This window comes from Triticum aestivum, chromosome 5A (assembly GCF_018294505.1).
Source record: "Triticum aestivum cultivar Chinese Spring chromosome 5A, IWGSC CS RefSeq v2.1, whole genome shotgun sequence".
Classification (NCBI taxonomy): domain Eukaryota; kingdom Viridiplantae; phylum Streptophyta; class Magnoliopsida; order Poales; family Poaceae; genus Triticum; species Triticum aestivum.
Window position 1 is genome coordinate 336,119,503 of NC_057806.1, and position 15,466 is coordinate 336,134,968.

At 45.5% G+C, this 15,466-nt stretch overlaps 3 protein-coding genes across 3 annotated transcripts; 1 reads left to right on the forward strand and 2 right to left on the reverse strand.

The window, feature by feature from the left end:
- The first annotated feature begins 323 nt into the window (after positions 1-323).
- Positions 324-5,484, forward strand: LOC123103252 (WRKY transcription factor 44). Its single transcript, XM_044524780.1, has 8 exons — positions 324-1,191; positions 1,770-1,776; positions 2,198-2,263; positions 2,689-2,692; positions 3,019-3,237; positions 3,525-4,039; positions 4,838-4,993; positions 5,231-5,484. The coding sequence occupies exons 1-8, from the start codon at positions 438-440 to the stop codon at positions 5,346-5,348; spliced, it is 1,839 nt and encodes a 612-aa protein (XP_044380715.1). The 5' UTR covers positions 324-437; the 3' UTR covers positions 5,349-5,484.
- A 24-nt stretch (positions 5,485-5,508) lies between these two features.
- On the reverse strand, positions 5,509-8,792 carry LOC123103251 (protein TONNEAU 1b). Its single transcript, XM_044524779.1, has 8 exons — positions 8,550-8,792; positions 7,586-7,721; positions 6,970-7,058; positions 6,766-6,888; positions 6,254-6,387; positions 6,120-6,145; positions 5,874-6,030; positions 5,509-5,781 (listed from the first exon to the last, which is right to left on the reverse strand). Exons 1-8 carry the CDS (start codon positions 8,634-8,636, stop codon positions 5,757-5,759), a joined length of 777 nt encoding a protein of 258 aa, XP_044380714.1. The 5' UTR covers positions 8,637-8,792; the 3' UTR covers positions 5,509-5,756.
- Positions 8,793-11,665: 2,873 nt separating this feature from the next.
- LOC123103253 (enoyl-[acyl-carrier-protein] reductase, mitochondrial) lies at positions 11,666-14,244 on the reverse strand. Its single transcript, XM_044524781.1, has 9 exons — positions 14,032-14,244; positions 13,709-13,944; positions 13,475-13,618; positions 13,268-13,370; positions 13,005-13,104; positions 12,611-12,687; positions 12,455-12,533; positions 12,091-12,209; positions 11,666-12,000 (listed from the first exon to the last, which is right to left on the reverse strand). Exons 1-9 carry the CDS (start codon positions 14,178-14,180, stop codon positions 11,907-11,909), a joined length of 1,101 nt encoding a protein of 366 aa, XP_044380716.1. The 5' UTR covers positions 14,181-14,244; the 3' UTR covers positions 11,666-11,906.
- Between the last annotated feature and the right edge of the window lie 1,222 nt (positions 14,245-15,466).

A 15,466-nucleotide genomic window follows, 5' to 3' on the forward strand; every position in this document is an offset into this window, starting at 1 on the left:
AGTGGATGAACATGCAAAGAAGTGGCTTGCAGAGAAGAAGGGGATCAACGACCGTAGGAAGTACGATGTGGCGAGGGCGGTATGGCAGCAGCGGAGAATGCGGCAATGATGCAAGCAAAACAAATCATGGAATCAATGTCAGGATTGTTGAACTATGATTTGTTTTGCTTTCTCGTATTTGTTTCAAATTGTTGAATTGAAACGATTTGTATTGTATAATCGACGTGTGTGGATCATATAGGTTTGACGTTTCACATTTGAGGTATGTGGACACACCTGAGATTTAGCAAAACCGCAATTCATTAGCTTTCACGTATTAAAACTACACCCCTGCGCCTCGTTCGTGGCAGATCGGGACACTTGTAGGGAGTAAATCAGAAAACCACACCACCACTTCCCGGAGGGAAGAAGAAGCATCTCCTCAACCCGCCTGCGAGATGCGTCCCGCCGGTGCGGCCTCCGCCTCCACCGCCGGCGAGGATGGGAACGAGCGCGTGCTGAGCTACGGCGACGTCGTGCTCCTCCGCTCCGACCTTTCCATCCTCCGTGGTCCCCACTTCCTCAACGACCGCATCATCGCCTTCTACCTCGCCCACCTCTCCGCGGCCTTCGAGGGCGACGACGACGGCGACCTCCTCCTCCTGCCGCCCTCCATACCCTACCTCCTGTCGAATCTCCCGGACCCGGAATCCGTCGCTGCCGTCGCTGAGCCGCTCCGCCTTGCCTCCCGCAGCCTCGTCCTCCTCCCTGTCAACGACAACCCCGATGCCTCGGTCGCCGAAGGCGGCTCCCACTGGACCCTCCTCGTCCTCGACGCCACAAACGGCGCCTCCCGCCCGCGCTTCGTCCACCACGACAGCCTCGGCGTCCTCAACTTCGACGCCGCGCGCCAGCTCGCCGCCGTGCTCCGCCCGCTGCTCCCCGTTGCCGCCAACGGGGCCCCGCTCGTCAAGGGGCCTACCCCGATGCAGGCCAACGGGCACGACTGCGGCGTCTACGTCATTGCATTGGCCAGGGCTATCTGTAACTGGTGGAAGGACCGTCGAGGGCAGCAGCAGGAGGGTGGAGCAGATTGGTTCGACACGGTGAGGAAGGAGGTGGACGCCGAAAGCGTCAAGGCAATGAGGGCCGAGCTGCTGCACCTGATCGCTCGCCTCATCCAAGACGAGGATGAGAAGAAGAACAAGGCCGGTGAGGGCCGCAAGGAAGATTGACCTCTTACTTGGTCAGTGTTCCAAGTTCTGTAGCAGCTTGCCTTAGTGTTGCCTGTCATGTTTTGAACGATTGATTTCGTAGTGTGCTTCAAAGTAGAAGAAATAGCGTAGAACAGAGCTTGTGTAAGTAAAGTTTTGGATGAGTTTCACAGCCAAATGTTAGTTCTCAAATGTGGTCAATACTTAATACTGTGATTTTAACCGTGCTTATGTTCGTAAGGTGATGAAGTATAGTGGATCACACCTGTTGGAGTTCATGTCCTCTTTATGGTAGCAGAGTAATTCTGTATATCTTAGTACTGTATAAGATGTGTTCCTGTTCTTTGCTCTTGGATGTTAATCGATCCCATGCACAAGTTCTTTTACTACTGTTCTTTGCTAAAATGTTACAATAAGCATGTTAGCATGCATATTTGAGTTGCAAGCTTCAGCTATGTCTACTTTGCAATCCTTGGTTTACAAGACGATGTTGGAAACAGAACTGACGAAATGCAGTTTGGGGGCAAGACAGAAAGAACAAAGCTATGACAGTTGAACGCCTATTCTGTTCTTCAGTTGTAGTGTATGTTTCTTCTGTTGGTGTGGCAGTCTAATTTTCTCAGCAGGCCTACCAGCATCATGTAACTATTCTTGCACATCTCTTGTGCCCTGCAAGAATTCTCTGAAGATGCATATACTTCCTTTCACAAGGGACATTTTCAGTGCTGTAAATTTCTTCTCCCATTTATATATTCATCTTATAAGAAACATGTTTCTTTGTACTTTTCTGTTTCTGGAACTTTCAGTACTCTATAATTAGCTTGTTCATTTTGATCATTGAGGTGAAGAGACGATAAACAAACACTGTGATGTCGCATTCCGTCATTTCGGTTCTGTTTGATTGGTATTTGAATGATGAGATTGTTTGCTGCAAAGTATTCTCTCGTATTGAATGTTTATAACATTTTGGTACAATGAATACAATGGGCTACTGCGGTGTGCAGTTTCCCTTACAGGCAAGAGTACATGTTCCAGATCTATGATACTCTACAAAGCGAAACATGCAGACAGTGAGTACTGATGAGGTTAGCCACCTGGCGTTTACCTAACCCCTGGAGCCCAGACCTAACAGTCATGCATGCACCCCAACTATCTTCCTTTTCTCCTCTTATTGTCAACTCTGCAATTCAACTTCCTTCTTGCCCTTCCGTTGCATCTACCAGTCTAAGGCTGTGACTGAGCGAGCACAGAGCACAAGGGCCTAGGTACGTGGACCTTATATTTCCATTGTTTTTGTTGCTCAATTTATTTTGAATGGTTCTTCCTTACTCAAGTTGTTCATACGTGCATAAGGAAAAGTAAGTTAGCACTTTGAATTTGCGTTGTTACATTAGTATGTTCTGCTGTTGTTGTTGCTTGATCAACCTTCAAAATTCAGCTAAATTTTGCTTTATTTCGTAATTTAGTTGATTCATTCATTCATGTTCTAATCTAGCAAGGTTCTTTACTTTGATCCTCCATTTCCTTTTACAAGGGTTCTCTTTTCTCTGTTGTCATCTCAAATTCTCAATGGTTTCATGCACATACCTGTAATTTCCATTAAAAAGCACACACCTATGTTTTATTGTGCTCTGCTCATAGGTTAATGCAATCCCAGTCTCTTTCTTTAATTTGGTTCATATCTTGATATTTGATTTGCAATTTTCAGCACAAAATTTTCTGTTACTAGCTGAAAGATATTGATGATAAACTTGCTTTTCACGTAACCTAGCGTGATTGATTAGGTTTAGTAGTTCATGAATTTTCTCCCCTGCTCTTTTGTCAGTGGAAGATGCAAAGTCAAGAGAAGATAACACCTGTGAAGCCTGTAGCCTCCAGGCCTTTCTCCAGTTTCACTTCCTTCTCGAAGCTCTTGAAAGACTTCACTGCGACTGGTTCTGCGAAGATCACCTCTCCAGGAGAGACTGTTATAGTTAGGCGGCCGAAGGTAACACGTTTCGCACCGCCACCAAGTGATCTATCTGCAGGAGTTGCTGCAAGCATGGTCAGTGCTTCACTGAGATTCAGTTTATCCTTCTTCTGAATTTAGAAATAAAATTTGTGTTCATCTGATAGCGTCAAATGTTTGCTACTCACTCCGATCCATAATAATTGTCATGGTTTTAGTTCAAATTTTAACTAAAACCACGACACTTGTTATGGATCTGAGGGAGTACTTCCCAAGAATGACACTTCAAATCAAATATACCTATGTTCCATCTATTGGATGATTTTGAAAATATCCCTTGATCTTATAATGTTACCATGTTATAACATTGTGCCAAACTTCAGTTACAGGATGCTGGTTTAGATACCACACGTGAGAAAATGGTCATCGATCCAGAACAAGTAGTCTCCTGTGACCAGATGACGACATTCCACGATATCAACAAACCAATTCACAGTGTGAAAACCCGTCTGTCCTATGATGGCTACAATTGGAGGAAGTATGGGCAGAAGCAAGTGAAAGGGAGCGAGTTCCCGCGGAGCTACTACAAGTGCACTCACCCAACCTGCCCTGTCAAGAGGAAAGTGGAGACAACAGTAGATGGCCAAATTGCGGAAATTGTGTACAACGGTGAACACAACCATCCCCAGCCCCATCCACCAAAAAAGCCAGCGTCATCGGCAAGTACAGAAGTTGTGGTCCCTGACGCCCATGGCAGCAATGATGCTGGAGCAGAAAGCCAGCTAGGAGGGTGCAACCTCGCTCTTGTTTCAGATCCTGTTGCCGCCGCATTCAAAAGCAGCTGTTATTACGTCGATGAATTTGGAAACACTAGTCCGGTCTATCACTGGAACACAAGGTATGCTCATGTTGTTTAATATCCGGATTCGAAACTTTGTTAGTTTCCAAAACATGTGGAGGTTGTGGGTTAGAATGGCAAAGATCATACTACAGCTATGTTTTTTTAACAGTCACTTACAGTTACGTTCTTATGGTGTTCTGTTATGAACAAGCACCATGTCGTGGTTGCCAATTTGTTATCCCATAATGGTGATGAAAATTATACTCCCTCCGTTCCGAATTACTTGTCTTGGATTTGTCTAGATACAGATGTATCTAGACTCATTTTAGTGCTAGATACTTCTGTATCTAGACAAATCCAAGACAAGTAATTTAGAACGGAGGGAGTACTTATGAACTATGCATTGTGCTACCCTTGTAGCACTGAGGGGACTGCAACTTTGCGGTAAACAAGAAATAAAAATCCTAGGTGTCCTTGGTCCACTGAGCTGACTGCTGTAAACAATGCAGTGTGTCTACCTGTTGAGATTCATGGGGTTTCCATCTTGGAGTGGAATACTAACTCTTAATGTAAGAGAATATGGTGCAAAGTTTTGTATTTTGAGTTAAAACCTAGTGGTACAGTATGGTCAGGAAAACAGCAGTCTCTCAAGGTTCAGGTCTAGTCAGTAGCCGCAGCTGCAAAAATAAGAGGAATGTCTGTCTGACTAGTTGCTTTCTTGATTTTTGTTTTGGTTTGGAAATGAGTATGTCTAGTCAAAATTCTATATTGTGAAGAACGTATGTAATGCATGTCATTGTTTTTGCTCATGTAACTATGCAAGTTACCTACATCTGTTTGAAATTCCGTTTTCAGCCGAAAGGAGAAGCAATCAAGCATCGCAAATGGCCTGACTTCTGGTGAGGCTGCCCCTGCATTCCAGTCTCCAACAGAATGCGGGTCGTCTGGGGATGCAGCATTCCGTTGGCGCAAGTATGGTCAGAAGGCTGTTAATGGTAATTCATTTCCAAGGTAATACAAATTGAGAACATAACAGCCACCTCCATGAATTCATGCCCCTTGTGTTTTTCTTTCGGGCATAATATAATTTTTGGGGTACATACCAGTTATAATATGTAGTGTTTGTGTTTAAGGTGTGAAACATAGAACTGCATTCAACAAACACAAGTAGTATGAACTGAATTATAGAGCTACATCATCAACTCCTCTACCCGAAGACTTGTTTACATGTGGTTGCTGGATATGCAGGAGCTACTACAGATGCAGCACAGCAAGATGCAACGCACGCAAGTTTGTGGAGCGTTCATCGGACAATTCGCTGGTAACCACATATGAGGGAAAGCACAACCATGTGCAACTTCAATGAAGACGAAAGAAGAAAGTACAATGCTCTATAGTGCGTTTGTGATGATGATAAAATATTCAGAACGAAAAAGAATACAATAGCGCTACCGAATGGCCATCCCCAGACTTTGTATTCTGAAACTCAGTGATATCCTTGAGCAGCCGTGGGCAAGTATTAGATGTAATTTGCAACAAAAGAAGCTCGTTGAATCAAATCAATTTGTCCCACACGCAAGTATCAGGCACAAGATTACAATGAATAGGTCTAGCTCACTATAAAATCTCATCTCAGGTGCATAATTAGCTGGATTACAACACACACACACACACGCGCGCGCGCGCAGTCTAATATCAACCGAAAGTGGATACAGAAATCCCGGGGGGAACCAAGCAAGCCAACAGCGCATTGGAGCTCTTCCACCTTAAGATTCTACTCGGCACCACTGCCTGGATGCCTGCAAGGATATAAATTATCATCCCAAAGGCAAAGGCAAAGAAAAGAAAAAGGGAAGGTACAAAAGCAAACAACTCTGATAACCGTCCTAACCTCCAAGATGTCGTCAGGTTTCGGGCTTTCCGGTCTAACTGGATGTTCTCTAGAGCAGTGGATGTACGCAATACTTCCTCCGAGAGATCATCAGCATCATATCCCCAGTTGTACTCATCTTTCCTTGTATTGGAAGCAGAAGAGCCCCCTCTTCGGTCTGAATGTCCAAAGCATTTGTTTTGAAATTTATTTAGGAAAGCAACAGCATGGGTATGTGACAAGATGAATGAATTAAATGTAAGGTACCTGATGTCTGCGAAGGTGGCATTTGCCTGGCAAATTAAAAGTCAAGTGTTACCCGCATTTACAGGGAAGGGAAGACAAACCGCTGCAACAAAATTATAAAGGTGGAACATTGCTAGGTTATAAGTGATGCCAACCTTCCCATAGGAGGCATGCCAGCGATTGAAGATGAAGATGGTGGCCTCCTCATGTTCCGATGCTCAGTATTCAATGTTGGCTCAGGTTCAGAATTGATCATTCTCCTACCAGCCATCCTCGTTTGAGACAAATTCTACACAACGGAACAATTTCAAGTAAACAAGTATGCACAAATGGCAGATAAAGGTTTTTATTGACTATATTTAGAGAATGATAATATAGATGTTATCAACAAAATAGGCAAAATATTTTGTAACTTCTACACTTAGATCCAAACCAAATATATTTAACTTCCTTAAACAGTTAGGATATCCTAATTGAGCATCATAAGACTTGTTTACAAAATTAGAATGCCCTTACCAAGCATCATAATTCTTTTTTCTTATGGCTCGACATGCATTTTTTTGACAGGCTGGTTAATCCACATACAAATACTAAATCAAGAAATGTGCCATTCGCCAAATTAACACAGGCCCATTTTGATGAACTTCTGAATAAGCAAGAGAATAACCTCATATTTGAGATATCCTTCAAGAACATCTAGAAGCATGGGACCACTCTCAGCGCTCCTGCTCCCTTCAGCTCCATTTTTGTTAGAGAAATCCTTTAGCTCATTCTTCCAAAAATCCTTGGGCTGATTTACAGTACAAGGCACATTAGTGATGCTGTTTTTTTATAAACAGGACTAGATCCATTAAATACAAGAAATGGTTACCAGATTACATTCTGGCAAATAAACTTTCATCGTGTGACTTAGCTGGGCCCACTCCAAGTATTCACCTATAAGTGCTGTTAATAACCTACCTGCAAGCAACAGAAACTCTAGGATGTGAACCACTCACATCCAACATAGTTTGCAAAAAAACATTTTGCCGAATATTGAAGACCTTCAACATTGAAGGCATATGTGATTGAGACTGGAAGCAACATAAACAAATGCAATAAGTTGCATTTTTCAAATGCTTCTTTCAGTTAACATCAGTGCAGAAGCATGGCAGCTAAAGATTCATTTGTCAGTTGGTCATAACAGAGGAGAAACGAGGATAGATATTTCAGAAGTGCAGAAGAAAATGAAAAAGGTATGCAACAAGTCTAAGTAATTTGAGTTCCATTATTGTTAGCTAAAAAAAGTTACTAAGCTAAAATCTGCCAATATCTACAGCAGAGAAAAATATTATCATGCAATACAGTGCCGATCTAGTATACATCTGGAATATATATTCACCAGCACCAGTACAAAATCCTAGAGCGTTGCATATACCAGACCAGATCTGGCAACAGGTACAGTTTATTGATCCATTCACTAAGTACCATTTGTTGAAAGCACAAACCTGACGGTGAAGCATGCAGCTGCTTAGCACGGTCGTTGCAGCTACCAAGCAAAGCAGGATTCCCGCCATCTTCGTTCTCCTCTATCACACGGTCCTCCTCTTCTATAGCCTCAAACACACTTGCTCTCAGTTCAGCCTGGTCATGCAAGGCAACTAATGAAAAAAAATGATGTTTTGTGCCAGAATGAGCAATTCCATGTAGATCTAACAGCTCACGGAAGTGTGTAGATTTCGTCGAACATGGCCTAGGTTTAATAGATAAGGAAGCAATGGGTGTAGATTTTACCGAACATAGCCTAGGTTTAATGGATAAGGAAACAACAACACATCTTCTGTTCTTCACCCAACAATTATATATGTAAACTTCTTGCATACATTTAACTGAACCAGACGCCCAGCTGTTCTATGTCCTCATAGAGAATAACAAAAGGAGCACTGTAAAAATAATAACAAAAATGGAGAAACCGTTGATGCTTAATGCTTATATTGCAAACAAAGATGCCACCGCCTCGTCGCACTGAGATCATCTGGTGGTGCAGATAACTCACAAGAACATTTTCTGCAAGATAATGTAATTGAAACTGGAGAAGCTATCATTACGCGAGCTATATTGCTGTTTGGCTGTCTAGCAATCTGAACAAGAAACGGAGCAGTAGCACCCACGCAAAAGCTGGACCCTCTCAAACTATCAAATGGTTACATGTAGAATTTGAAACGCGTAGCTAATCTAACAGGAACGGGGCGCGTAGGGTCAAAACTTTCTACACACAGAGGGGTCATTTGCGCGCATTTCAGTTCCAGTGGGGGAAAAGAGACAAGATGTAGGAGATTCGGTGAAGGGGGGACGCGGAAGCACGAAATGTGGAGATCCTGGACGGACGCGCGAGAGAGAGGAGAGGCAGATCCGCCCTAGCCCCTAGCCCTAGTGGATCGGAAGTGAGAAGGGGGTGGGGGAGTGACAGACCCTAATCTTGGCGAGGACGCCCTTCTTCTCGAGGGTGCGGGTGACGAGCGTCTTGAGCTCCATCATCTCCCGCGCGTAGTCGTCCATGTCGTCTCTTCCGTTCCCTCGGGGCGGCCTCCCTCCCTTCTCTTCTGTGCTCGGGGCGGGGGGAGGCGGAGCGGAGCTGCCCTGCGATGCGGGAGGAGGGAGAGAGATGGGAAGAAGAGGAGCAGTGAGGGAGGGGTTCTCGTCTAAGTAGGGGTATTTACCAGACGACCCCCGCCGGTGAATTTATGACAAGCGGGTCCTCGAGATACACGGAGGTTTTGCAGTGCGGCCCCTCTCAAGAGGATTGGAAGGGCTCAATAGGGATTTTTTACTTTATTCAAACCCCCTCGACCCCTTTCAATCCCCTTCAAGGCACCTCCAACGCGGGCCCCTAAAATTGACAAGCCATACATCTGTGGATGCGTCCGAGCAGTGATACGGGAGCCGACCATTCAACCATGTACCTCAAATATCCGCATACATTTTCAAGCGGAATTTAAAAACCGGACGGTTTTCATGCAAACTGGATGAATTTCATTTAGATCGGACCACATTCATTTCATTTTCGACATATTTTCGTTACACAAATGCGACCGGAAGTTAACCTAGCCTAAATCATTATAAGCGTCGGGCCTCCAAGTCCTTGTTTTTCCCATGTCTAGCATCTTCGCCGCTCCATGAGCTCCGGGAAGTGAAGTTGTGGGTCGTCGATGAGGAAGAGTGAGACATGGAACACAAACGCCTTTGCCTCCCATGTCCCACTCTTCCTCGCCTGAGTCCATGGCCTCGACATTGTCAGCGGAGGTGAGGTCCGCGATGGACGTGAATGGGCCGACCTTGTGGTTGTAGCGGCCCGGTGCGAAACCGCAGTTGCCGGCGTTCTCGTCCATAGCCACTATGGCCTCCTCGCTCAAGAACTAGACGTAGATTTGGCCCTCCGTGAGTCAGTGATGTGCGGGAAGGGCGAAGTTGTAGCGCTGCTCCTCCTACGCCCGCCGGAATGCCAAACACATGCAACGCTAGTTGCTCCTTCGCCATGGCGGAGTTAAAGTGCACATGCGCCTGCTCCATGGTGAAGCCAACATAGACAGGCGTGGGCATTGGCTCGTCATCGGATGCCTCCTACATCGTCGGGTCATCGTCGCTCACCTCCAGCGAACTCGTCGGCAAGTCGGCCTCTATTTGCCGTGCACGACGGGCCTGGAAGCCGGCCAGGTCATGCTTCTACTCCATCGAGAGGCTCTCCCATGTCGCTTTTAGAGCTCGTGATCATGGTGAAGGTGTTGCATGGGGGAGGACGTGAAAGCAGACGTGGTGTTGTGTGGATCGTGTCGAATGTGGCCACGTATAAATAGTGGGCGCCGGTCAGGCCAAATGGCAAGTTGTTTCAATACGGGTGCCGAAGATGGTTTCGTTGCCGCCGCCATGTTTAATACCGACGGGCGGACATACGGGCAACTGGTTTGAATGCGATAAATAGTTGCTCGTCTTGTTCAGTCAGGTCTCTCCGACATTGAACAGACACTGAGACCAGGACACCGCGCGGGAAGCGCTCTCGGCCGGTGCGCAGCTTCAATGTCGGCTCTAGTAACCTATCCCGCCCCTCTGGACCGACATGACTGTAGCACGAAGAGCGGAGGTGCGTTCACCTAGGAGAGGGTTTTGGGGTGGGATTGGGTTGTCGGACACGTACGTGGTGGCATCTCCAGTGACCTGTCGCGCCCTCTCTAGACCGGGTTGTTTGATGCCCATCGATCCTGACGTAATGGTTGTGGCGGCAAGGGCGGCTCCTCCTTCGCGCGACGCCCGATTTGGACGCCGCGACTACGTCGAGGGGGGGGGTGGCTAGCCTTAATGCGGTGGAGAGGCGGAGATGCTGGCTCTTGTTTCATACTGAAGCACGATGGCGAGGGCGGCTCATCCGTCACGCATGCTGGCGGTGGTGAGGGCGGCGCCAGACCACGTTCTCGAAGCAACTGCTCCGTTAACAACTATATCTGCCGTAAGAACCCCTCGTTCGTGGTCGCGGCCTCCGAGAGGAGGCGCGGCTGCGACGACGACACCTGGTCCTCCTCGTCGCCAGAGGAGACGATCTCCTTATCAGAGGAGTTGGCGACCGTGGAGCTTGAGGGCCCCGGAGAGCGACAGCGGCAGGGCAAGATCCGAAGGGAGATCCGGAGCCGTTTTGCCGCCTGCGAGTGAGGAGAACCACGACTTGAGCATAGTGGAGGAGGAAAGGAGGAGGAGTTTGGAGATTACGAGAGGTGGCTGGGTGTGGAGAGAACGAGTTCGAAGAGATGCAATGTGGACAACATCGGAGCATGACTTAAATAGGCGCGAAAGCCAGGAGAAGGGACCGAAAGCCAGTCTGGAAGCCAGTTTCAATGCGGCGCAGCGGTTGAAGTAGGCTTCTCGGTCGCCGTGATAATCAAAATGGAGCGTTTTCGGATATAAACAATCATACAACTAACTAATAGGGTAATTAGAACTAACTTGTGGTTGTATGATTAGGAAAATTTAATTTATATGAAACAAACAATGTATCATTGGAAACATCTTTAACACGAATCTACTACTCCCTCCGATTCATATTAGTTGTTTCATTGAAACAAATGTATCTAAACGCATACCGTGCTTGATATATCTGTTTGAGCTACAAGTAATATGCATTGGAGGGAGTAAAATGATTTTCATGGCATATAACTTATTTTGTTAATCAAATTCAAGATCAAAGTTTAGCACAAAATACAAAGAGAACTAATAAACCGGACGAAGGTAGTAATTCATAAGCAGGCGAACACATAGCCGCACACTGCATCCAATCATCTGCGCTTGACTTCCCATGAATTTAAAAGGTATATAAACGTGGTAGAGGGGAAAATGGTGCCAGAACTCCAAACATCCCTCTCTTGGAAGATAAGCATGTGACTCCGTCTGTTCACAATAATTTTTATGATGGTTCAAGCAAACCGATACCTCTAAAAACCTACTGCTGGCACAAAATGATGCACTAGTTGTCACTAACTTACAAATTTCTCGACAATCATATCCCTTTTTTTCAATTAAAGTTGACTCGTGGGTCACACACATAGAAGGAACTGAACTTCTTCGGTTCAGGTATACTTCTTTCGAACTTGAGTACAATCATATACCTTGTGGTATACAATTTATATTTATATTGCCCAGGATAACCACAGTTCATAGCAAACCAAAAAAACTCTCAACCACCGACTAGCAACTACACACACGCATGCACACAAGTGATACGACCATACAAATATTTGCACCAGCCAACACAATACTAGCTACCTCATCATCATCTTCGTCTCATCAGAACCTAAGAACCTGCTTTGGTTGGCTTCCGTGTTTTCCAAGGGCCTTATCAAGAGCCAGGTTGAACTCGCTGAAGGGAGTCAACTCCATCCTGTAGCCAAAAATGTTTCAAAGCATTCATTCATTTCTCGATAGGAAGTGTATGGGCATTTAAGACCCAGCGTTAGTTGAAGATACATACTCATATTTAAGTTTGCCTTCATGCACAAGGCCCAACAGGTAGTCTATCATTGTTCTGCATTCCTCTGACTTGTCCGAATTCATCCACTTCTGTAGCCAGAACCCTCTGAGGGAAAGATCCTGTCACGGCATCGGATCTTGTAAAAGAATTGACAGGAGAAACAACTCGACACATAGCAGCATGAAACGATGTCATTTCTTCAAACTTTGATGTACGATTGTTATATAATAATCCAGCACTTTATGAGGTGCAGACTAATAACTAATTCTAACGCGCAAACTAATTCTCAAAAAAAAACATACAAATGTTTAGAGCCGCCAAACATATTATATGTACAGTCAAAAGTAGGATAGGATGGGCTGACCTTAAATATGAAAGACGAAGTAGAAACAATCACAGGTTTCTTGGACATTCCGCCATATGTCACCATGGTGCCTCCTTGCCTAAAGAGAAGGGTTATAGCTAGTTATGCAAAATGACAAATTTTAAATTGGATGTTCATCAAGTTTAACAGCGTCACCTTAATAACTTCAGTATCAAAGATGCAGCATTTCCTCCAACACAGTTAAATCCTAATGCAGGTTCTGGTAAAGCACCCTAAAATGACAGAAACCAAAATTGCACCAGCATAAGGAAATGGTCGAAGTCCCCCTATAGATAAACAAACTGGAAACTGCATGGTTGCACCTCAGCATAAATAATAACTTCCACTCAAACTCACGATTTGAGTTCTATAGGGCTTATTACACTTTACTATGACTAATAATTTGTTTTAACAGCAACTGGTTGTTTAACCTTCCTAGGTCAGGAAAACACTTTGGTTTGAAACAAAAGAATTTTACCATACCAAACAAATATTAACAAAATACATTTCATGGATGATGAAGTGGGAAATGCAGGCTGCAGAATAGTACCAGCAAGCTCTTGACATTCTTTACATCTAGCTGACTTTCGGTGAAGACCTCATCTGCACCAAGCTGTTTAAGTTTCTCTTTTGCTTCTTCTGACCCAGGCCTACAAAAATTCAGTTACATATGAATGAAGCAAGTAATATGGATATAAGAAATATAAAACAACTTGAAAGTAGAGCACCATATTAAGCAAACTATCATGATCATGCAGCGAACGCTGACAGCAGCTGTATTTAACTATCTTTTTTGTTCCCAAGTTGGTTTACCTGTCCCTTATGATGTTGATGGTGCGAATTCCTTGCACTTTGGCGAGCTGAATAACACACTGACCAACGATGCTGGTCGAGCCGTTCTGGACAATAGCATCACCTGATATAGCAAATAATGGATGCCATGGCATGAGAGGGCATGCTAAGGGAAGCAAGCAAGGTGGCAAAAATGGATGACAAGGGTCAAGGGTGAAACATGCTCACCAGGTTTGAGTTTCACAAAGTCCTGCAGCATCCTGAGCGCTGTCAAGGGGTTCACCGTGACAGTGGCAGCGTATTCCACCGGAACATCGTCACGAACCTTGTGCCACACATCTTCAGGCTTCACAATGTAGGTCTGCCATGTTCCTGCAACCGCAACCAACGAATCCCATCCAATTCAGGGAGGGAGCGAGCCCGAGGAAAAGCAAAGTGTGGCAGGACAGGGGAGAAGGAGACCAAAGGAGGGCGGGGAAGGGATGACCCAGTCGCCGGGGGAGAGGGGGCGGGTGACGGCGGGGCCAACGGCGTGGACCTGGCCGACGCCCTCGTACCCAGCGACGGCGGCGGGGAGGGGAGGCCTGACGGGGTAGACGCCCTGGACGCGGTTGATGTCGGAGGGGTTGATGGGTGCGGCTAGCATCTTCACGCAGACGCCGCGCTCCCCGAGCTCCACCGGCGGCACATCTTCCACCCTTGGCAAGATTGTGGCGATAAATTGGAGGATTGATGCTACTGCTCGGCGTATGGTGATCTAGCCAGTGCGGAAGAGAGATCGATACCTGAGGACTTGGTCGGGAGGGCCGTGTTGGTCGTAGAGGACGGCCTTGGAGGGCGGTGAGAAGAGTGACGCGGCGGTGGAGAGAGGGAGGCGGGGACGAAAGCGGAGGCGCGTCGCCGTCGACGGCAGCAGGCGGAGCGCCGACGCCATTGTTACTGGGGTGATGCTCTGGGTATCTCTCCAGGTCTGTAAGCCTCGTACAATGGGGTGCTTAGAGAGATGCTTAAAAAAATAAATCGGATTTTTTTGAAACACCGATGTCTATTTTTACATGAGAGACGATTAGTTAAACGTCTATCCTGTATAAATAAGCATTGGTACTTAAAGAAAGCCTGGTTTATTTCTTTAAGCACCTTCCCTAAGCATCTTCCATTGTACAAGGCCTTAGTTAAGCGTCTATTCTGTACAAATAAGCACTGGTGCTTAAAGAAAGCCTGATTTATTTCTTTAAACATCTTTCCTAAGCATCTTCGCTTGTACAAGGCCTAATGCAGTACTAGGATAGAAGAATCATCTCAACCATGCTCTGCCCGGCCCGGCCTGGCCGAGCCCAACCCAAGTCAGCCCAGTAATACAGGTAATACACTTGCTGTTTTTTTTCATGGAACAATACACTTGCTGATCTTAATTTGCAAAATATGCATATTTTGTGTCTTCTAGAGAGGCAGGTTTTTCTTGCTAACTTTCAGCTGAAACTCCCTCCTTTAGTCGTTTTTAGCTGGTTACCCTTATCTTCGGAGGTTGATCTGTGAAGAGACGGAGAAACCTCATATTTGCGTTTACAAATGCAATTTAGTTTTACTTTAAAATAGAAAACAAAATACTATCTCGCTTCCTATATAACTCTATGTATTAGAATATGAAATTTCCTTTTTCTTTTTGCTTAAACACTTTCCTTGATTACCATTATCAGCTTCTAGAACTTTTCTTTAAGACAAATCCACTTTTGTCCAAAGATGGAACATTTCTTGATAATGTAATCTGATATTTTGTTCCCGAAACTCAGTTCTTTTTGGGTTATCTTATGCATTATCTTTGATACGAAGGAGACAATTCTTGCATCAAAGAGAACTCTTTTTTTTCACCCGCAAAAAGAAAAGAGAACACTTTTTTCAAAAAGAAATGCATTAATTTACACATGTACACAACTCCTTCCCCACCCCTTGGCGGTTAGGGCAAACTATCCCCTCTAGGCTTTTCCAACGAGTCCGTGGATTCACCTCTCCTTTGCCTACCGCCCCGGAGGCCGATGGTGTGGAGGAGAATCCTAGTGCCTCTGCTCTGGTTAGTAGTTTATGTTAGGGTTTTTCAGTCCTCAAAGGTGCGGCGCCCGGGCGGATGGCGTCACTTCTTCTTCGAGTTTGTCTTCCAGGCTCCGATCCTCCTTGAGTTCGTCGTCGGACGTAGTTGATGGAGCTCCGACGTAGATTCCTGTC

Coding starts and splice junctions, on each gene's coding strand:
- LOC123103252 (XM_044524780.1), top strand. CDS start 438: ATGCGTCCCGCCGGTGCGGCCTCCGCCTCCACCGCCGGCGAGGATGGG. Junction 3,238..3,524: donor CAGGAGTTGCTGCAAGCATG/GTCAGTGCTTCA, acceptor GCCAAACTTCAG/TTACAGGATGCTGGTTTAGA. Junction 4,040..4,837: donor GTCTATCACTGGAACACAAG/GTATGCTCATGT, acceptor TTCCGTTTTCAG/CCGAAAGGAGAAGCAATCAA.
- LOC123103251 (XM_044524779.1), bottom strand. CDS start 8,636: ATGGACGACTACGCGCGGGAGATGATGGAGCTCAAGACGCTCGTCACC. Junction 7,059..7,585: donor GCTGCATGCTTCACCGTCAG/GTTTGTGCTTTC, acceptor TGTTGCTTGCAG/GTAGGTTATTAACAGCACTT. Junction 6,889..6,969: donor ATTTGCCAGAATGTAATCTG/GTAACCATTTCT, acceptor ACTGTAAATCAG/CCCAAGGATTTTTGGAAGAA.
- LOC123103253 (XM_044524781.1), bottom strand. CDS start 14,180: ATGGCGTCGGCGCTCCGCCTGCTGCCGTCGACGGCGACGCGCCTCCGC. Junction 13,619..13,708: donor CCCTTCCCCGCCCTCCTTTG/GTCTCCTTCTCC, acceptor TTGCGGTTGCAG/GAACATGGCAGACCTACATT. Junction 12,210..12,454: donor CTTCGTCTTTCATATTTAAG/GTCAGCCCATCC, acceptor ATGCCGTGACAG/GATCTTTCCCTCAGAGGGTT.